This window comes from Trachypithecus francoisi, unplaced genomic scaffold (assembly GCF_009764315.1).
Source record: "Trachypithecus francoisi isolate TF-2019V2 unplaced genomic scaffold, Tfra_2.0 Lachesis_group3, whole genome shotgun sequence".
NCBI classification, from domain to species: domain Eukaryota; kingdom Metazoa; phylum Chordata; class Mammalia; order Primates; family Cercopithecidae; genus Trachypithecus; species Trachypithecus francoisi.
The window spans coordinates 82106667-82127807 of record NW_022681468.1 but is presented as its reverse complement, the minus strand read 5'-3'; the positions used below and the strand labels follow the sequence as shown (position 1 = coordinate 82127807).

Sequence of the window (21141 nt, the reverse complement as noted above, 5' to 3'; positions counted from 1 at the left end):
TGGCTTCAGACTCTGGACATTAATGTGAAGGCCCCAGCCCTGATGACAAAGGCAGTGGTGCCAGAAATGGAGAAACGAGGGTACAGAGAGTGAGAAAGAGCCTGGGTGAGATGGGACCCCACACGGGCTGAGGGCAGTGGTCCACACTGGGAAGAGGGTCAGCTGTCTTCTTTTTCCAGAGGTGGCTCAGTGGTGATCGTGGCCTCCATAGCAGCCTTCAGTCCATCTCCTGTAAGAACCCTTTGGTCTGCCCCTTCCATCCCATCCTCCACTCCATATCTTTCCACCCCTCCTGTTACCCAAAGAAGTTTGTGTCCCCTTTTAGAATCACACCAAATTCCTGCCCACAAAATAGATGCCTTGCCTCCACAAACCATAACCTAGGGGAGGTTTAGCCACAAGACAGTTTCCCAACTGTGCCCCTTGTTTTCTATCTCCAGGGCTTCACTCCTTACAATGTCAGTAAAACAGCTTTGCTGGGCCTCACCAAGAACCTGGCCATAGAGCTGGCCCCAAGGAACATTAGGGTGAACTGCCTAGCACCTGGACTTATCAAGACCAGCTTCAGCAGGATGGTGAGGAAGGGGAGCTCTGCATCCCACTGGAACCCCTTAAAGGGCATCCATCTTCTTGGACAGGGAAGCCCAGTACCTGATTCCTGAACTCTCAACCACTCCGTTCTCTTTCCCTGGGCTTTTCCATATTCCCTGTCTGTACCAGCTGCCCTATCTAAGCCAGACTCCAATCACACCATTCCTAAAGCATAGGGTGGAGACTGAGGTATTCAGACTCACACTGTTTCCTCTCTCCTTACGTGGATGAGATTGGAGAGATGCAGCAAAATGCATCACTAGAACCTGAAAGAAATGAAACACATGAGGGCAGTGGGGAGAGCTGGGAGCTAGGAAAAGAAATAGGAAGTGAAAGAGGGAAGTCTCTCCATCCTTACTCTCTGTTGCCATGAGGACGGGCAGTTTCTTCTCTTTTTGTTCCTCACTTTCCTCTTCTTAAACATAAAGAGATTTCCCTTCTTTCTGCAGCTCTGGATGGACAAGGAAAAACAGGAAAGAATGAAAGAAACCCTGCAGATAAGAAGGTAAAACTGTCATGGGGTCAAGGGCCCTAAGAGGCATGAAGATGGAAAGGTCTGGTCCCTGGCAGCACACAGCCCGCTGTCTCAGTCCCACAGATAACACAGGCAGGCTCTCCTCTGCCTCGCAGACCACAAATTCATAAACACTATCACTGCAGTGGCCTGAGCAAGAAGTCAGCTTCCCTTTCAAAAGGTAAACCCAGAGACATCAGGGTTTCAGCAGTGCAGAGCTCTGGGAGAAGCCCTGAGTCCTCTCTCCACCTGGGGGATTGCCTCCACCCCTGAGCATCCATGGAGACCAGAGACCAAAACCAAAACCATGCATTTTTAGTTTCCTTGAATAATGACACATGTTTACAAAACTCAGGTTGATGATCTATAATCCAAATGAAAAGAATGAAGAGCTTTACTAAGCCCCAAACTCCCCTTGCCTGAGGACTTACTTTCTTCCCCAGTGAGCTGGATGAACTGTTCAAGCACCTTTGTCCGGCTCCCTTTCCTCTAAATTCCCTGCCTCTATCTTCTGGCTTCGAGGACAGATGCCAACAATGCCTAACTCTGTACTGGTCCAGACATCCCAAATCTTCCCAAAGCCATTCTGATGTCAGGCGTGAGCTGCAGGCCTAGTTCATAACTCATTAATAATTCAGGATTGTCATCCTAGAGCTCCAATGAATGATCTAGCCCATGTAGCTCAATCCTGGATTCACATTAGAATCACCTGGGGAGCTTTTTAAACTGCAGGTGCTCAGGCACCACCCACTCCCAGAGATTCTTTTGTAACTGGTCCAAGGTAGGACTTGACCATCTGGGCTTTTGTTTTTCTTTGTCTTTTCTTTTCTTTTTTTTGTTTTTGTTTTTGTTTTGTTTTGTTTGTTTAAGCCTCTCAAATGATTGCAAGGTACAGCTAGAATGGAGAACCATTAATTCAGCCCTTGTATGTTTGAGTTACTCACGCTGCCCACCTCTAGAGCATTCTACGGCAGGCAGATTAAAGTGTCTCCTAACTATGCAGTCACTGATAAAATAAGAATTAGCACATTGTCACCAAATGAACCTGACTTTAAGGGACAAGTATAGATTCCTGAAAGTTGTCTGTAAGTTGAACCTGTACAAACGGAATCATTTTAAACACACCATTTACTGTCACACAGACTCCCTGATACTTTAGTGTGTGCACATGTGAAACCACTTTTTGAAGTATGAAATAATTGCTTACTATTTTATCTGTATAACTTTGGATTTTGGTGTCCTGAGCTCTCTAAAACTGTGTTTCTACAGTATTTGAATATTATGGGTAATGGTTTTTGCAGAGTACAGTATGCTTCTACTAAATTATAACAGCATATCCTCATGGTAACCCTATTTGATAGGCAGAAAGCTTGTACACTGATCCTGAAAAGTCATCTGATAATTCTTGATTAAGCAAATTTCATTCCCTGTGGGCCGAGTGAGGGAGGCAGAACTGTTTGATTTTTACTCCCTTCCTTGCTTCCCTTATTCCCCAGGTTAGGCGAGTCAGAGGATTATGCTGGCATCGTGTCTTTCCTGTGCTCTGAAGATGCCAGCTACATCACTGAGGAGACAGTGGTGGTGGGTGGAGGAACCCCGTCCCACCTCTGAGGACCCGGAGACAGCCCACGGGGCAGAGTTGGGCTTTAGCTCCTGGTGCTGTTCCTGCATTCATCCACTGGCTTTTCTCACTTCTGCTCACCTTACTGTTCACCTCACAAAATCAGTTCTGCCCTGTGACAAGATGCAGCCTTCCCTGCAGTCAAGGTGGCGTCTTACTCGGGATTCCTGCTGTTGCTGTGGCCTTGGGTAAAGGCCTCCCCTGAGAACACAGGACAGGCCTGCTGACAAGGCTGAGTCTACCTTGGCAAAGACCAACAGATATTTTTTGCCCTGGCCACTGGGGAATTTGAGAGGAGATGGGAGAGAAGGAAGCTGGAGTGGAAGGAGCAGAGTTGCAAATTAACAACTTGCAAATGAGGTGCAAATAAAATGCAGATGATTGCGCGGCTTTGAATCGAATCAACGTGTTCATTTCTCAGTGTGGGGTGCTTAGCTGAGCAGAGAGCAGGAATCTGGCCAGGCTGGATCTCTGGATCCCCCAGCCCTCCTCCCTGTCTCCAGGACCTGAGCGTGATGTTCAGGGGTGGAGGTGTCTGCAGAGCTGCCAACTGCAAGGAAGGTGGCACGGGAACTCCCAGGACGCCACGGGGATCCCCGAGGCATGGCGGCCGGCCGAGGGTGGGGAAGGATGAACTCTCTAACACCTCCCCGCCCCTTGCCTCCCAGATCCGGCCAGGTCCCCTCCCGACATGGCCCTAGGTCCCGAGTTCCCTCCCGAGTCAGCAAGGACAAGCTGGACGGGTCCTGAGCCGGTGGGGAATAGAGAAACGTCCTGCAAGCTGCCCAGGCCCACAAACAAAAGAAATGGGTTCTGCCTACGGGCCTGAGGAACGGTAGACGGAAAGCGGGGACGCTGCCCCCTGCCCCGAAGGCCCGGACATCGGGCTACGCACACCAGCCCGCTCACGCGGGAGCCGGCGAGAAGGGTCGGCGTGAGCGCGCGCGGGGTCTCACGCTGCTCGGCCGCGCGGCGCGCATGCTCAGTCGGGCAGCTCTCCGGGCGGGGCGGGGGAGCCGGCGCTCCGAGGCGGGGGGAGGAGCGCTCAAGCAGCCGCCCCTGACCCGAGCGGGCTCGGCCGCTGCTGCAGCGCTCAGCGCCCGGGCCCTGTCAAAGCCGGGTCTAGCATGTGCTGCGGCTCCCCAGCGGTGGCGGCGGCTCCTCTGCAGCAGCCTCAGCAACAGCGGCCGCCATGGCCAAGCCCAGCGTGGAGCTCACCCGCGAGTTGCAAGGTACGAGGCTGCCTCGGTCTCCGGGACGCCCCGTCCGGGAGCATCCCAGACCCAGCGCGTTCCTCCCCGCGGTGCACCCCAGCCTGGTGTCTCACACCCCCCACCCCATGCATCCCGGCTCCAAGGCAGCCCCTGCATCCCAGTCCGAGCATCGCTGTCCCCGGAGTATCCTCCGCTGCCTGCCTCGCCTCACCCGGTCGGGACCTTCCTGTCCCGGAGCCGCCCGTCCCGCCCTTCGGTGACAGGTGCAGTTCCCTGGCGCTCTCTGGGGCTGACTCTTGGCGTTCCTGGCCCACCTTCGGCGAAGCGTCCAGTCTCCCCTCCGGAGAGTCCCCGCTTCCCCGCCGGGCGGGGCCAAGCCCGCCCCTCCCGGCAATGGGAGCTGCCCCTGGTCCTGACCGCTGCGTGGCTTAACACCCTCCCTCCTCCCAGCCCCGCCCCGGAACTGGCCCTGAAGAGCCCCTTAGGAGCTGGGCAGCGCCCAGGCCAGTGGGGCAAAGAAGGGAGTCAGGGAAGAGGCCCTGGATTGGAGCTAAAACCAAGAGCAGGAGGGTCTCTGCGGCTTGCCTCCCACAGCCCGCGTCCCAGCCTGCCTCCTTCTAGCTACCCACCACCCACACATCAAGGCTGCTCCCGTTTGCATGGTTCTCAGACCTAGCCCAAACCCAGGCCCGGCCACCCAGCACTGCCACAAACCTGACCCCCAGAGACAGGAGCACAGGCTAGCCCACGCAAAGCGCAGGATGCTCATGGATACTCAGAGGCATGCTGCACCGTGGCGGTCTCCCACACCTGCACACACACACACAGCACAATCGTGAGACGTGTGTAAACACATCTTCACAGAGATGGCACCCCAGCACACGCGCGCGCACACACACACATACACACACACTATATCTGGGTGGTTCTGCCAGCAGATGGTATGGGTCTCATTTAAACGTTAATTCTTCTCCCCGCCCAACACACACGGAGGAACTGTCTGGCTCTGTGCCCCTTCCACAGCATACTCATTCACACTTACCTGTCCCCACCAATGCCACACTCAGACTCCCTGACATCTCCAGGAGGCATGCACACTCTCATAGTAAAGGCAGACACTCACACCCAGACCACCTAGAATATAGTCAAAGGGACACCCCACACCCCCACACACTGACTCACTGTGTATGTGTCAATGGCTGTTGTAGTGCATGGGTTGGAAATTCTTCACACCCTCAGAAGTGTAAGACACACCCTCCCACAGACAGTCAGCAACCGTCCCCTGACTCAGGGACATCAGGAGCCGGAGTTTTCTCCATACTCTACTCCCTTTCTAATAGGAAGAGAAAAGCCAAAAAAGAAAGAGTGTGAAAAGTCACCCAAGAAGGAAAGGCCTCTGTCCCTGTCCTCCCTTCTTTGTCTCTCTGTTTCTCTCTCATCCCATTTGACCCTCACCCTGCCTCTATCTGGAGAGCTCTGGGAGGTAGAGGTGGCCAGGGTGAGGGGAAGCTCTGAGCAGGCTCCCACCCACCCTCAGACAGCATCCGGAGGTGCCTGAGCCAAGGGGCCGTACTCCAACAACATCGTGTGAAGTTGGAGACAAAACCCAAGAAGTTTGAGGACCGAGTGCTGGTGAGGGCACTGGGCATGTGGGGAGGCAGGAGGTGGCTGGCAAGGGCAGCTGGCCAGGAGAGGGCAGGGAGCTGGGGGGACAGAGGAGACAGAAGTGGGTGGACACTGAAGAGACAAAACCTGGGGGAAGGAGGCAGGGCTGGACTGTGTTGATGTCCAAAAGTCTAGGGTAGGGCATCGGGTTGGGGGGACAATCCAAGAGCAGAGCTGAAGGGCTTAAGGAGGGCAGGGCCACCAGGGCCCAGAAGCTGCCATGTACCACCGACATTCTTTTCCTCTCTCTGCAGGCCCTGACCTCCTGGCGCCTCCACCTCTTCCCCCTTAAAGTCCCAGCCAAGGTGAGTTGGGCTGAGGAGCAGGAGAGCACCTGGCATTCTCCCTACCTCCCGAGCCTGGCAACCCGGGTCCTTACCAGGAGCTGAGCATCTCCATCCCTCCTAGGTGGAGAGCTCCTTCAATGTCCTGGAGATCCGTGCCTTCAACACGCTCAGTCAGAACCAGGTGAGTACCAGGGCTCTGGGCCCCACTACTGGGCCAGCTGGAGGAAGGAGCAGAGAGGAGGGAGTCTGAGGCTCTGATGCTTCCTCTCCCCCAGATCCTGGTGGAGACGGAGCGTGGCATGGTGAGCATGCGGCTGCCATCAGCTGAAAGTGTGGACCAGGTGACACGACATGTGAGCTCTGCCCTGTCCAAGGTCTGCCCTGGCCCTGGGTGAGTGGCAAATGAGGGGTCTCTTAAGGCATTAGATGAGAGAGAGAGTTCTCCTTCCCTTCCTCCTTCCCCTGGACCAGGGCTGAGAAGGAGAGCTCTCAGGTCCCCACTCCTGGTTTTTCCTGGGATGCAGGAGCTGTAACGGGGAAAGAATTGAGAGCCTCTTTCCAGCCCTCTCTGGAATGACTTGTTTCTTTTCCAGGTGTTTGATCCGGCGTGGAAATGCAGACACTCCAGAGGGGCCCCGAGACACATCCCCCAACTCTGAGACTTCCACATCTACCACCCACAGTGTCTGCGGTGAGCAGGGGCAGATGTGAGGAAAGTAGGCACTGCACCATCTTGGCCCATGACCACAGCCCTTTGTGCACTGGGTGTTGCCTGCGTGGGATTGCTTTGCCTGCCCTAAGGAGTCCCAGCTCCCAGACCTCAGGAAGTTCACGGCATAGCAAGAACCAAGAGCACTGCCAATTAAAGTGAACTTGACTGTTCTTGAATCCAAGCCTATTCCCCATTTCCTTACCCTCGTAGAACCAGCCTATCTCCTGCCCCACAGGTGGCTTCTCTGAGACCTACGCTGCTCTGTGTGACTACAATGGGTTACACTGCCGTGAGGAGGTTCAATGGGTACGTTGGACAGGGACCCCATTGGGAACAAGTGGGGCCTGGAGGGAGGGGGCTAAGGAGGAAGTGGGGAGCAGGTGTGAGCCAGTTCCACCTCTCCAAGGATGTGGACACCATCTACCATGCTGAAGATAACCGGGAGTTCAATCTCTTGGATTTCAGCCACTTGGAGAGCCGGTAAGCAGATGGGGCAGAGACTCCACCCTCAAATTCCCAACTTCAGCCCAACCCCAGCCCTTCCCAGGAGCACCCTTCTGGTCCCACAGCCCCAGCTCTAACTCCCCAACTCCATCCCATCCCCATCTACCCATCTAGGCCTTCCCCAGCCCAACTACCTATCCTTGGTCTCTTCTTTTCTGATCCAGCCACCTGCTCACCACTTTCCTGCCCCCTTCCATATCCCCACAGAGACTTGGCCCTAATGGTAGCAGCCTTGGCCTACAACCAGTGGTTCACCAAACTCTACTGCAAGGACTTGCGACTGGTAGGAACTAGGAGGGGCTGGTGAGGTGGGAGGAGTAGTGCCCCCCTTGGCTGCTGATCGCAAGACCCCCTCTGTCCTCAGGGCTCTGAAGTGCTAGAACAGGTGCTACATACCCTGAGCAAGTCGGGGAGCCTCGAAGAGCTGGTACTGGACAACGCCGGGCTTAAGACGTGAGGCCAGCCTCCTCCTTGGGCAGTAGTGCACCCTTGATGTAGTTTTAGGGTCCCAGAACCTCAGAGCATGGTGCAGGCCTCTGGACTATCTTATCCAGTGCCTCTCTTTACAGAAGAGGAGACCAAGGCCAAAAGAGGGCACAAAGCAATTCGGAGGTCAAGCTAGGACTCAGACCCAAGCCTCCTGACCCCCAGCTCTGTGGCCTTTCCCCAGGATGTTCCATGCCCTGTCCTCTTTTTCCATTAACTACCAAGCAGGGTGGGCTGCTCCAGTCTTGAGGACCCAAAGCTGATGTTTGTCTCAGCACAACTTCCTAAGGTGTGGAATGCCCCCAGGTACTCCGGAGTGGTGACAAGCTCCCCGGCAGGCCCTGAGCTGTTCCCCTGTTGTGGGGACCTCTGACCATTGCAGCCCCAGCCAGGCAGGCAGGTAGAGGAGGAGGGGAAGCCCAGAGGCTGGGACCTGGGGCTCAGCTCAGGACAAATCCTTCCTCCCCTTCCCTGAAGGGATTTTGTCCAGAAGCTGGCCGGGGTGTTTGGGGAGAACGGGAGCTGTGTGCTGCATGCCCTCACTCTGTCCCACAACCCCATCGAGGACAAGGGTGAGCCCCAGCCCTGAATCCTGTCCCCACCACAATGCAGACCCCTGTCCTAGCCCAGAACCCAACCAGGTCTGAACAGCAGCTCTCCAGCCTGATTCCAGCCCCTGCCCTGAAACCTCCATCCTTGACCCAAGGCCTGTACCCTACTCGAGCCCCCAACCTGACTCTGTGCCACCCACGCCCACTGCCCTGTCCCTCACTGGGCCCATTTCTCTCTCTACTCCCCAGGCTTCTTCAGTCTGAGCCAGCAGCTCCTCTGCTTCCCCACTGGCCTCACCAAACTGTGCCTGGCCAAGACTGCCATTTCCCCTCGAGGTACTCGCACCAGGACCCCTGACCTCTGACCCTACCCTGGTGCTGCCTGGAGTGTTGAGCTCCAGAGGTACACCCACACACTCACACACCATCTCAGGGATGGAAGAGTGAAAAGGAGCCACATTTGGGGAGCGGGGAAGAGTTATGTGCTGAGGGGAAGAGGTGAGGCTAGGGGCCAACCCAGTCCAGTGCCCACTGTGCTCAGGGCTCCAGGCACTCGGCCAGACCTTCGGGGCCAACCCAGCATTTGCCAGCTCCCTTCGATACCTGGACCTGAGCAAGAACCCTGGGCTCCTCGCCACGGACGAGGCCAATGTGAGTCCTCAGAACAGCCTCAGCCTCCTGAAGAAAGCATGCTCAAGCTTCAGGAGCTGGGAGGCCTTCTACCCCATGGCCTCTGGGGGTGGCGTGACTCCGTCGTCCCTTCCCCTGCAACCCCTCTATCCTTCCTGCTCCAGGTCCTCTACAGTTTCCTGGCCCAACCCAATGCTCTGGTGCACCTGGACCTGTCAGGAACTGACTGCGTCATCGACTTGGTGAGGAGTTGGTGATGGGAAGCCAGTCCGAGGTGATGTGGGGAGACCACAGTGGGCCTCGGTCTCACCCCCCATCCCTGAGCACACAGGTGGGCAGAGCTGTCTGGATGACTTCAGGTTCAGCTAAAGTATAAAGCAATGTCTGTAGTTCATACCTGTGTGGCACTTTATCCAGGTCACAAGGTTGTGCTTGCTGTGCTTAAAAGCCAGCCCTTGTTCCCTTCCCCAGCTGTGCACCCTGGCACCCTCAGGGCAATGGATGCTTTTCCTAACTTGAACAAGGCGCCTTAGGAGTCAATGGTGGCCCTGACTTTACACATCCACTGCCTGTGAGCAGCTCTATGCCCCTGGAAGCCAGGCAGGGAGTAGGCCCATGTTCCACAGGGGAGCAAACAGAGGCTTCAACAATCTGAGTGGGCATCTACAGTGGGGCTCACAGGCTGACCACAGAGAGTGAGAGCCAGGAACCTCGATGGGGAGGAAGGGGGAGTCCTTTCCTGCCACTCCCCACCCCCTTCCAGCTCCCCTGAGACCCACCATGTCTCCCCCTACAGCTTCTCGGTGCCCTACTCCACGGCTGCTGCTCCCACCTCACCTACCTCAACCTGGCTCGCAACAGCTGCTCCCACAGGTGGGAGAGGAGGGGGAAGGGAGGACAGAGCAAGACATGGCCAATTCCCTCCCTCACTGACCCCAGGGGTCTCTCCACAGGAAGGGTCGAGAGGCCCCACCGGCCTTCAAGCAGTTCTTTAGCAGCGCCTACACACTGAGCCACGTCAACCTGTCAGCCACAAAGCTGCCCCTGGAGGCCCTCAGGTCGGGTGGGTGCAGGGTTGGGGGCACATCCAAGGGAACCACAGGGAGCGGGAAGAGGTAAAGGAGGGCCTGCTGACCTCCCTCCCACAGGGCGCTGCTTCAGGGGCTCTCCCTCAACAGTCACCTCAGTGACCTGCACCTGGATCTCAGCAGCTGTGAGGTGAGCCGTCAGTCCCCAACCCCTCTGCCTGCCTCTGACCCATGTGTATTTCTCGGACCTAAGTCAAACCCTGGCTCCATCTAGCCTCTGTGCTAACCCTCTGCGACCCCCTGACCTGGCCACACCACCACTTTCCCCTCTCAGTCTGGGGTCTATGGCCCTCTTTTCCAAGAGGCCATTCACTCTCAGTCTCTAGTATCTCTGCCCTTGAAGCTTTGGGGTGGGAGATACCAGACTTTTCCACCAGAGGGCAGGAGCAAGCTGTCTCAGGAATAGCAGCCTTTCTGGCCGAAGGGAGGGAAGCCAGCTCTAGGGAAGGATCTGGTATGGGGACAGAGTCTCCCTGATTTTACACCCAGATCCTGGCATGAATTTGAGTTCTGGTGTGACTACTCTATCCTAAGCCTTAAAGGTGTCCTATCCCCCACCCCAACTCCTGCCTTCCACCCCTCACCTTGTCCTTGAAGCTCCGCTCAGCGGGAGCCCAAGCCTTGCAGGAACAGCTGGGAGCTGTCACCTGTGTAGGCAGCCTGGATCTGTCGGACAATGGTGAGTAGTGGTGCATCACTTCCCTGGGGCCGGGGAGAACAGGGACATGGAGCATGCAGAAGCAGCCCTGAGGGGACACCAGTCAGCCTCAGGCCTCAAGGCCAGGCCTCTCCCGTCTGCTCACCAGGGTTCGACTCGGACCTCCTGACACTAGTGCCGGCACTTGGCAAGAACAAGTCCCTCAAGCACCTGTTTTTGGGCAAGAACTTCAATGTCAAGGCCAAGTGAGGCCCCCTTTCCGTGCCCACAGACCCTTATCCCATCATTCACCCATCCTCTTGGCTCACCGTGTTACCTCTGGCCACCTCTCTCCTCCTCCAATAGCATGACCCCAGCCCCTCCCCTCCTACTCTGAGCCCCACCTCCCTGCAGGACCCTGGAGGAGATCCTCCACAAGCTGGTGCAGCTAATCCAGGAAGAGGACTGTGTGAGTGCCTGGGCCTGGGAGGGGACCTGTAGTCAGAGGAGGCTGTGGGGACTGGGCCCAACCCCCCCTTGCCCACACAGTCCCTGCAGTCACTGTCGGTGGCAGACTCCCGGCTGAAGCTTCGCACCAGCATCCTCATCAATGCCCTGGGCAGCAACACCTGCCTGGCCAAGGTGGATCTGAGCGGCAATGGCATGGAGGACATCGGAGCCAAGATGCTGTCTAAGGCCTTGCAGATAAACTCCTCCCTCAGGTGGGGCCCACACTGGGTCCCCCTGACCTGGTGCCCCAGCCCTTCCCCATATATACACAATCCCCCTGCTTGCCTTGATGCTCTGGACCCCAGCTTTCAGAAGACCCCCAACCCCAGAACCATCTCTGAGTCATCCTTATTGCCCCAAGAGGATTGTGTCCCTGGCCCCTGGTAGGGACCCAGGGGGAGGGGTGCCAAACTGGTGCTTACCCTTCCCCCAGAACTATCCTATGGGATCGGAACAATACATCTGCCCTGGGCTTCCTGGACATCGCAAGGGCCCTGGAGAGGTGAGTGGACCATGCTTCTGCCCTAATCCAAGTCCCCAGCCTCCCTGTGCCTGGATCAGGCCTGAACTACTCTTGCCCCACCCTAGCCTCTTTGACCTGTTTGCACAGAAATTTTAGGAAGGGCCATGGAAGAGAGAAATGATGAGCAAGGGGGCTGGAGGGCTGCTCACCAACAGAGGAGGCAGGGGCCTCCCGTCCTCACCTGTTCCCACCCAGCTGTGCCCCTGTGTCCCACAGCAACCACACGCTGCGCTTCATGTCCTTCCCCGTGAGTGACATCTCCCAAGCCTATCGCAGTGCCCCTGAGCGCACCGAGGACGTCTGGCAGAAGGTGCAGGGTGCTATCCTAAGCAGAGTGGAACAGCAAGGGGCAGGGGGCAGCCCACATCCCCAGGCCCTGACCCACCAACCCCATCATCTCCAGATCCAATGGTGCTTAGTGAGGAACAACCACTCCCAGACGTGCCCCCAGGAGCAGGCCTTCAGGTTGCAGCAGGGCCTGGTGACCAGCAGCGCCGAGCAAGTAAACATTTCCCTCTGGGACACAGGGGGCATACCTGGGGCATGCAGGGCACAGGTGTGATGTGATGGAAAATTGAGTAGGGGAGCATGAAGAGGCACTGCATGGTGCCTGTCACTGGACTGAACCATGTGGGGAAGCAGAAAGAGAGGGCATGCCGGATATGGGCTTCAAACATACGTGGGCGAACAGCAGGAGTGCACAGGACTCTGGGAGCTCAGCTGAGTATTCAGAAAGGCTGTAGCAAGGGGGACCAGACCAGCCAGAGACATCACCTCCACCACTGCCAGCACCAGTAACACTGCCTAAGGGGTCCCACCTGCAAAGATGTGGAAGCAGGGGTCCCCTTGACACCCCTGCCACTGTGCTCCAGATGCTGCAGCGGCTGTGTGGACGAGTACAGGAGGAGGTGCGGGCCCTGAGACTCTGCCCCCTGGAGCCCGTGCAGGATGAGCTACTCTACGCTCGGGACCTCATCAAAGATGCCAAGAACTCCCGGGCGGTGAGCCCTCCACAGGCTACCCTTCCCCTGAAGTCTGGAGAACCCAAGAAGGCTGACCATGATAAGCTATGCCAGCCCTGCCCTGTGCATCTGCCTTCCTAGCCCAGGGACCCCGGAGATCTAGCAAGTCGTGGTTCTGGCCTGCTAATCATAACCCCTTCCTTCTCCAGCTGTTTCCCAGCCTCTATGAGCTGGGCCACGTACTGGCCAATGACGGGCCTGTGCGGCAGAGGCTGGAATCAGTAGCAAGTGAGGTGTCCAAAGCTGTGGACAAGGAGCTGCAGGCAAGTCCTGGAGGAGGGAGGAAGCCATGGTGGGAACCCAGTGTTGACTGAGGCCCTAAGCCCAGAGCTAAAGTCAGAGCTGGGAGACTACTGGAGGGCCAGGAGGACATGCACAGAGTTGAGACCACCCACAGTCCCACGTTACCAAGGCATTGCTGCAATATCAGGCTTGGATTTTTTTCTGTGAGCTTTGATGTTGGTCCCTGAACTCTGACCCTGCCCCCTCTGGGTTTGGATCCTTGGACTGACTCCCCCTGTCTATATGGTAGGGTAGAAGGAGCACTGACCAGAAAGTAGGGAAGCCTTAGTGTCCAAGGCTCTGCCACTAACGGTTTTGTGACCTTAGGCGGGTCCCTCGGTCTCAGCATGAGGGGCTGAAATAGATAGTCTCTTCTGCTGTGGTGCCACCCCTGACCCTGTCCCCCTTGGGCCTCTGGCCTCCCTTTCCCCCATACTAGGTGATTCTGGAGTCCATGGTCAGCCTGACACAGGAGTTATGCCCTGTGGCCATGCGGGTGGCCGAGGGGCACAACAAGATGCTGAGCAATGTGGCGGAGCGTGTCACAGTGCCCCGGAACTTCATCCGAGGGGCACTGCTGGAGCAAGCAGGACAGGACATTCAGAACAAGCTGGAGTGAGAGGCGAAGGGCAGGGCTGGGGGCTGAGCTGGATTTGGCCGAGATCACTTAGGGACTTGGGACTGGAGAGCTATCAGCAATGAATAATGAATGGCACAATCTCCATTCCAAGGATCAATCTTTAACCAAATGCAACCTTGCTATTTAGGGTCTGACTGGTCTTTGCCCTAGAAATCTAAGTGCTGAGCTGGGGTTTAGGAGCCAAGGTTGTGCCCACACAGGTGTACACACACATACCCACACAAATACACCAGGAATGAGATAACAGGGCCTCCTCAGAGGCATAGACAAAGAAAAGTCCCTGAGGTGGGTGCGTGGAAGCACTGTCTTCCTCCCAGTTTTCCTTGCCCCTAGAGCTCTTTCATTCTGGGTCTGGGTGCCACCACTCACCAAAGCAAAGGAAAAGTACTACACATATCCATGAAACAGCTAGGTCCAAGGAAGGGTCTTTTCTACCCTCACAGTAGCAACTAGCAGGGTTTAGTTAGTCAGCACCCCAATTACCTGGCTGTGTTCCGCTGGAGCTCCAGGGGCCTGACCTAGGGCCCCCTTGCTCCTTCTTCTCCTCGAATTCCTCTTTCCCCACACATAGTTGGGCTGGGGGCTCCGGGGTGGGACTAGATGTGTATTTATGGACAAATGAGTGTCATGGTCTAGGCTGCCTCCTTCAGCAGCCACATGCGCTCCATGGGCAGACAGACCAGGCCAGCCGGCCATTCTCTCAGGCCTCTGGGAAAGGGAGTGGCTCAGGGGCCATGTGAGGGACTGAGGTACTACTGTTCTGAGTAGCCCCACCTGTGCCCACAGTGAAGTAAAGCTCTCAGTCGTCACCTACCTAACCAACTCCATAGTGGATGAGATCCTGCAAGAGCTCTACCATTCCCACAAGAGCCTGGTAAGGCTTCTGCAGCCTGGCCTGACTCGGGCACGCCCTCTACCCCACATTACCCTGTCTCCCTAATCACCCTCCCCTTCAAGGCCCTGGGAGGTGGGCAGCTTCCTTGGAATTCTGTTCACACCTGCCCTTCCCCAGGCCCGGCACCTGACCCAGCTAAGGACGCTGTCAGATCCACCAGGGTGCCCAGGCCAAGGGCAGGATCTGTCCTCCCGGGGCCGAGGCCGGAACCGTGATCACGAGGAGACCACAGATGATGAACTTGGGACTAACATTGTGAGCCCCCTGCTCCCTGCTCCTCCTTAATAACCTGGGCCCTGCCCTTAAACCTGCACAACGCTATCCCCTTCCACTGCTCTGGACTCCCCTGGCCACCTCACTGTGCCTGGCCTTCTGCCCCCAATCCCAATCCAGCCCAACCTCTTCCCTCATCCCAATGCCTCAGCCCTCTGAGGAGCAAGGGGCAGGATGGGCTCAAATAAGGTTTCATGATGAATGCATGGCTCTGGCCCTGCCACTCGTCTTCATTTCTGCAGGACACCATGGCCATCAAAAAGCAGAAACGCTGCCGCAAGATCCGGCCGGTATCTGCCTTCATCAGTGAGTCTCCCAGCCTCCGTTCTCATGGACTCCAGACTCACACCCTCCATAGCCCCTCTTTCCCTTGATTTTTTCTCTGTCTCCCCATCCTGCTTGCTCCCCATGCCTCTGCTAGTCCTTCTAATGCTACTATCTTGCAGGCGGGAGCCCTCAGGATATGGAAAGCCAACTGGGGAACCTGGGAATCCCCCCTGGCTGGTTCTCAGGACTCGGGGGCAGCCAGCCCACAGCTACTGGCTCCTGGGAAGGTCTATCTGAGCTGCCCACTCATGGTTACAAACTAAGGCATCAAACACAAGGGAGGCCCCGCCCCCCCAGGACCACACCTCCAGGACCTGGTCGGCCCAGTGTGAGTCCCTAAGGCCTCACAAGAGGATCCCCTTCACTTAGTGATGCCAGAGCCAGTGGTTTTACCTTTAGGACCCAAATTCCAGAGACAACAGCCTTGAGGGATTGGGCAGGAGCCCAGGCATGCCAGTGAACAGATGAGGGATTGTCCAGTTTGTATGAGAGCTAGACCTTGTCACAGATAAGAAGAAGTCTCTGTCTGCCGGGCAGTATCATTCTTATTTTGGTGAAGGATAGAGCCACCAAGAACACCAAGAGCCACCAAGCTTAGGAAACACTGGGTGAACCGAAGTCTAAATTTCCATAAATGTCCAAGCCCAAAGGGGAATGCTCTGAGTGGATGGGAGGTGGAGCTTCCTGACCTAGATGAGATGTCCCACGGGACTTTCCTCCCAGCAGATGCCAGCACCTGGGACTCGTCAAGAGAATGGGATGGCCACGCGCCTGGATGAGGGGCTGGAGGACTTCTTCAGCCGAAGGGTCATGGAGGAAAGTTCCAGGTGTGATGCCTAAAAACACTCCCATTTTCAGCAGGCCGCAAGGCCCTAGAAGGGCTTCTGTGTCCTCCCAGCTCCCATGGGAGTCTCTATAACAACAGTGCCCAAAGCCAGTCTCTGTGGGACATTTCCCCACATTCTCATCCTTCCCCACCCAGCCCTCAGGGCCCATGACCTCTGCATCTTCTCAGGACAGCTGGGAAGAATGAGGCCAGAGTGAAACAGCACAGCGGGGTTGGAGGGCAGGTGTGGATGAGAGGGAGGTGGGGAGCAGCCTTGGGACAGGGTACCCATTAGTGCTGAGAGGCCCGGGAGGTAGTGTTCACTGTCACTGTCCTGCAGACTGCCCAAGGTCTGTCCAGGAGGAGCTGGGTCACTTGGAGAAGCTGAAAGGAGATGCGGGGGAGGTGCCTGGGAAGAAACAGTCAGTCTGCGGGAAAGGCTGCTGGAGGATTACAACAGGACAGGAAAGGCAAGGGCGTCATCTCCCTGAGAACGAAGTGGAAAGGGCTGAGAGACCAGATGAGAGGAAAGCAGGTTTATCAGACCCAGGATTGAACTTGCATCTGGCATTTGTTGCTAACTTACCCTGATTCTCCCCAGCTACCCCCGGACTCTGAGTACTGTGCGGCCAGGACTCTCAGAGCCACCGCTGCCTCCACTCCAGAAGAAAAGGCGCCGGGGCCTGTTTCACTTTCGCCGGCCCCGAAGCTTCAAGGGGGACAGGGGGCCGGGGTCCCCACCACTGGACTCCTCCTCCCTCCACCCCCACCCCCTCCCCCGACTCAGGAGAGCCCTCCTAGCCCAGACCCCCCAAGCCTCGGCAATAACTCCTCTCCCTGCTGGAGCCCAGAGGAGGAGAGCGGCCTCCTGCCTGGATTTGGTGGGAGCCAGGGGCCTTCCTTCTGCAGGAAGATGGTAAGTGAGGCAGGGGGTGCTGTGTCTTCCCCTTTTCCTGCCCCACACTTAACCCAGTCTCCTACCCCACCCTAAGCTTAATGGGAAAATGCTAGGACCCAGGGTTCTCAGGAACATTGGTCATTTCAATTCTCCTCTCCTTGAGAGTGGACTGAGACCCAGTGGCCAAGAGCATGCTGGGAGTGCTGTATGCGAATGCAGGTGTTGGAAGGACTCTTCAGAGGGTCTCGGCAGGGCTTCCCCATGGCTGGGAACTCAGTGAGGCAGGGGTCCTCCTGACAACGCCCTCGCAGCTGGGGGAGCTCCCTTCCACTGGGAACTGCTAATAAGAGACCTTGTTCTAGGGCACTGAGGTGTCGGAGCCAGGGGAGGGGGGCCCAGCCCCCGGGACGGCACAGCAGCCAAGGATTCACGGTGTTGCCCTTCCTGGGTTGGAAAGAGCTAAGGGTTGGAGCTTCGATGGGAAACGAGAGGTGAGTGGAGCCTGGGACAACAAACTGTGGGTCCTGAGGGTACCTGTCCAGCACTTTCTCCTTCCCACTCCCTCATCCCTGGTGGTTCAGTAGGGAAAGCAGATGCTTTGGCATTAGAAGATGTTAGCTGCTGTTCAGCCCCCACCACACACTTGCCACGGAGCCCTGGACTGGTCACTTAACCTCTTGAAATTTCTCCTTCTTTACTGTAAAATGAGGGGTTATAAAATACTTATCTCTAGAGTTCTGTTTCCCAAACCAGGGTGACTTAATTTTTTGCGACGGATTTTTACCTGAATTATTACTTACATAGTATTTTTATTTAAATTAACTCACCTTTTTTTAACTTAGGCTAGACCTAGGCATTATCATCTTTAAAATCACAGGCTTTTTGAATGAGTCATGTTTTTTTCTACTACACATAAAATACGTGTGTAACTATAAAGATGGAAGTCTACTCATTTGTGTAAGTCATTTCTTGTGCCCCTGGGGAGGTATGGGTGCCATTCTTTGGAAAACAGTCTGTCTAGGGACTAATGACATGAGAATGACATGGGAGATGCTAGAGCAGAAGCCCTTTGTCAACTGCAGTCCTGCCACAGAGGAGACTTTCTTACGACCTGACCCACTGTTCTTTCAGGGCCCAGGCCCAGACCAGGAGGGCAGCACCCAGGCCTGGCAGAAACGGCGCTCTTCAGATGATGCAGGTAAGAACAGTCACATTCAAGCCCTTCCTTTGACCCCTCTCTCAGGGGTCAAATTTACCTTTTTCCTTTCTCCTTCTCTCTTTCTCATCCCTTCTCTCTACTCCAGGGCCTGGATCCTGGAAGCCCCCACCACCACCCCAAAGCACCAAACCAAGCTTCAGTGCCATGCGCCGAGCAGAGGCCACGTGGCACATAGGTATGGAAAGCCTCTTCTCAGGCAGCAGTACTGAAAGCCCAGGGTGTGTCCAGAGAAACAGAAGCCCATGGCCCCTGTGCTGGGGAATTTATGGCCAAGGTGGGCCAGTGAGAAGTCAACACAGTGAAAATGTTTAAGGATATTTACAAAGCTACATCCAAAAGAGACAACCCAATCCAAAGAAAGCGTCTACAGAACAAAAGCGGCTTCTCCAGTGTTAGCAGACAGGAGCAATGCTTTGTGGATGGCTCTGGTGAATTCTCTAGAGCAGGTGCAGCCTCTGGTCACTGTCAGCACAGTGGCAGCCTCTGTAGAGAAGGCTTCTCTCTGCACCTTGCTGGGAAGAGGGTGGGCAAGTCAAACTGCCAGCAAGCACCAGCTATGCCAGGCCCACCTCACACATTCCAGCCTCCTCCAGAAGTCGTTTATCAACTCACCCTCAGCTCACGCAGAAAGGTGCCCCAAACACGGGCAAGAGCTCTGCCTCGGGGGTCAGAAACCTGCAGTATTAGTCCTTCTCAGTCACCCATGACTTTACACAAGTCATTTACTTTCTGGCCCCATGACTGGAAGAGTAAAAGGGAGGGGATTATCCCAGGCATGACACTTCCCTCCTGCTGGCTTCAGAGCACCTTCTACTTAGGGAGCCACTAAAGAAAAGTTGGTCAGCTCAGCATCAACTCCAGTTGCCAAAGGCCTGGACTATGACCCTCCAGCAATACTGACATAAACAAAATCTCCCTGTTAATGGTGACACCCCCTCAGCCTCTTCCACTCCCATCACCAGGCTAGGGCGTAAGGGCTGGAAAGAGCTAAGAGCTGAGCTGGCTGGTCTGGCTTGAGCCACATGCTCCCCACTGTCCCATCCCACCCATTCTGCATCTGCCCCTCTCTCCCCTGTAGTGCAGAACCAGGCGAGCCTGAGACTTGGAGTGCCTGTGCCCTTGCCTCCTCCTCCAAGGCCAACCCAGCACTGGGGGCATCTTTGCTGATTTTTTCCATCCCATACACAGGCTAATTAAAGCGCCCAAAGTAGGGCTCCATCTTTCCTTTAGGAAACCGCAATAGTCAGTTGCCCCACTGCACAGACACCTCACAGATGCACACGTAGACAACACTTTCCAGTGTCAGACCCACAGGCTCATGTTGCTTAAAGGCCACCGGGGCGAGAGATGAGTGTGCCAGGGCACCCCTCCATCTAAATCAGACTTTCAGACAGAGTTCTGGGAATGCCAGGCTGCAGCCTTGGCAGAGCCCCCAGGGCACTGCAGCCTGGATGGGCAGCATGCCTGTGGACCCAGCAGGCCCTGGGCCCTGGCTCTGCCCCAGCAGGAAAGGGGTCGGGCACTGCTCTGCAAGAGGGACAGTTAGGCCAGAGTCCCCTCCAGAGATGATGGCCTCAGGATGATCCTGGGAAACAAGGGCTAAGGAGCGTGGACATAGAAAGGCACATGAAAGGCCAGGTGCAGTGGTTCACGCCTGTAATCCCAGCACTTTGGGAGGCCGAGGCGGGCGGATCACGAGGTCAAGAAATCAAGACCATCCTGGCCAACATGGTGAAACCCCATCTCTACTAAAAATACAAAAATTAGCTGGGCATGGTGTTGGGTGCCTGTAATCCCAGCTACTCGGGAGACTGAGGCAGGAGAATCGCTTGAACCCGAGAGGTGGAGGTTGCAGTGAGCCAAGATTGCGCCATTGCACTCCAGCCTGGGTGACAGAGCAAGACCCCATCTTTGGAAAAAAAAAAAAAAAAGGCACATGAAAGGCAGAGACGTAGGAGCAAATGGGCTTGGAGGGAGAAAGTCCTGGCCTCCAGGGCTTCAGTGGAGAGAGGAGACAGGGGCAGGAGCTATGCAAGAATGCCTTTTCCTGCAGCTTCTCCTCTCTCTCATCCCCAGCTGAAGAGAGTGCCCCCAACCACAGCTGCCAGAGTCCCAGCCCAGCCTCCCAAGATGGGGAAGAGGAGAAGGAGGGGACCCTCTTCCTAGAGAGGACACTTCCAGCTAGGAATGCCAAGGTGAGGGGCCAGCAAGATGGGTGGGGGAGGGACTTTGATGAGGCAAAGGAAATAACTGACCCAGCATCTTCCTTCCTCTGCCAGCTACAGGACCCCACTCTAGCTCCACGGCCTCCCAAGCCAGTGGCTGTGCCCAGGGGCCGCCGGCCTCCCCAGGAGCCAGGGGTCAGGGAGGAGGCTGAGGCTGGGGATGCAACTCCAGGAGTCAACAAACCCCAGCTGAGGCTGGGATCACAGCAAGACCAAGAGGAGCCCGAAGTCCAAGGTCTGCCACCCTGGCTGAATGGGGGGCTCGGGGCACCTCTAGGACTTTGCTGCCCATATCAGGTCCTCTTCCAGAGCATGGAATGAGTGACAACCAGGAGTCACAGCCTGGATGAGCATCCCAGCCTGATCCCCACTCCTGTGTTAGGCCTGCCTTGATTGTTATTTCAGGGCCCCCTGATCCAGGCCGGCGGACTGCCCCGCTGAAACCCAAGAGGACACGGCGGGCACAGTCCTGTGACAAGCTGGAGCCTGATAGAAGACGGCCTCCTGACCCCACAGGTGCTGGTGGTGAGAGGGCAGGTCCCCCTTCCCACCTATCTGTCCAACATGACACCCCTCGAAGCCCCAATACCAGGTGGCTGGCTGTCCCTGCCCAGGAAACAGGGCTCCCTGGATTTGTCCCCAGCAGGAACCAGTGAGCCAGGAACAGACTGACAACTGCCACAACACCCTCCTCAGCCCTCGACATGTGCCTCACAAGGACTCAGACCCCTATCCACCCCCAGTCCCCCAGGGCCTCCTGCCAGCTCCTGTCCTACAGGGGCAAGATGGCAGGACCAGGCATGGGGGAGCTGGAGGCAGGGACTAGAACAGAGGGAGCCACCTGGAGAGATGGAGGCTGTCAGTGCCTGCCTCGATGCCTCTCTCTGCAGAGAGCTTCTGGGCGGGGGCTTGTCTCCTCCCCCAGGAGGGTGGATCTCTGTCCCTCTATCCCCAGGGACTCTCTCCCCACTTGTATAGAATAAAAAAACAAAATCACTGCC

General features: G+C 56.3%; 2 protein-coding genes and 1 long non-coding RNA gene across 5 annotated transcripts in view; 2 read left to right on the top strand and 1 right to left on the bottom strand.

Moving 5' to 3' along the window:
- LOC117069942 (dehydrogenase/reductase SDR family member 4-like) overlaps positions 1-3122 on the top strand; it is a 16047-nt gene extending 12925 nt beyond the window's left edge. Inside the window, exons 4-8 of one of the 3 annotated variants that reach the window (XM_033188499.1) lie at positions 10-80; positions 180-231; positions 441-575; positions 1041-1096; positions 2602-3122. In XM_033188499.1, coding sequence (XP_033044390.1) covers positions 10-80; positions 180-231; positions 441-575; positions 1041-1096; positions 2602-2716 — 429 coding nt within the window. In that variant the 3' untranslated portion in view covers positions 2717-3122. The remainder of the gene's footprint in view (positions 1-9; positions 81-179; positions 232-440; positions 576-1040; positions 1097-2601) is intronic. The other 2 variants (XM_033188500.1, XM_033188501.1) reach the window with 2 other exon arrangements.
- LOC117069943 lies at positions 816-4367 on the bottom strand. The gene is made up of 2 exons (XR_004431727.1): positions 4152-4367; positions 816-1042 (listed from the first exon to the last, which is right to left on the bottom strand). It is a non-coding gene; the product is annotated as an uncharacterized LOC117069943 (long non-coding RNA).
- CARMIL3 (capping protein regulator and myosin 1 linker 3) lies at positions 3179-21141 on the top strand. Its single transcript, XM_033188496.1, is given in 41 exon segments — positions 3179-3958; positions 5478-5572; positions 5860-5910; positions 6014-6073; positions 6168-6283; positions 6486-6583; positions 6840-6910; positions 7011-7084; positions 7316-7391; positions 7473-7561; positions 8072-8166; positions 8395-8481; positions 8687-8796; positions 8940-9017; positions 9572-9648; positions 9729-9833; positions 9924-9993; positions 10461-10542; positions 10670-10766; positions 10915-10969; positions 11050-11222; positions 11444-11512; positions 11750-11843; positions 11937-12035; positions 12406-12534; positions 12705-12818; positions 13277-13452; positions 14264-14351; positions 14490-14627; positions 14888-14951; positions 15092-15300; positions 15699-15799; positions 16400-16530; positions 16533-16714; positions 17059-17187; positions 17828-17894; positions 18001-18090; positions 19992-20110; positions 20195-20375; positions 20546-20656; positions 20787-21141. Coding segments are annotated over 41 exon segments (4116 nt in total). The 5' UTR covers positions 3179-3918; the 3' UTR covers positions 20813-21141.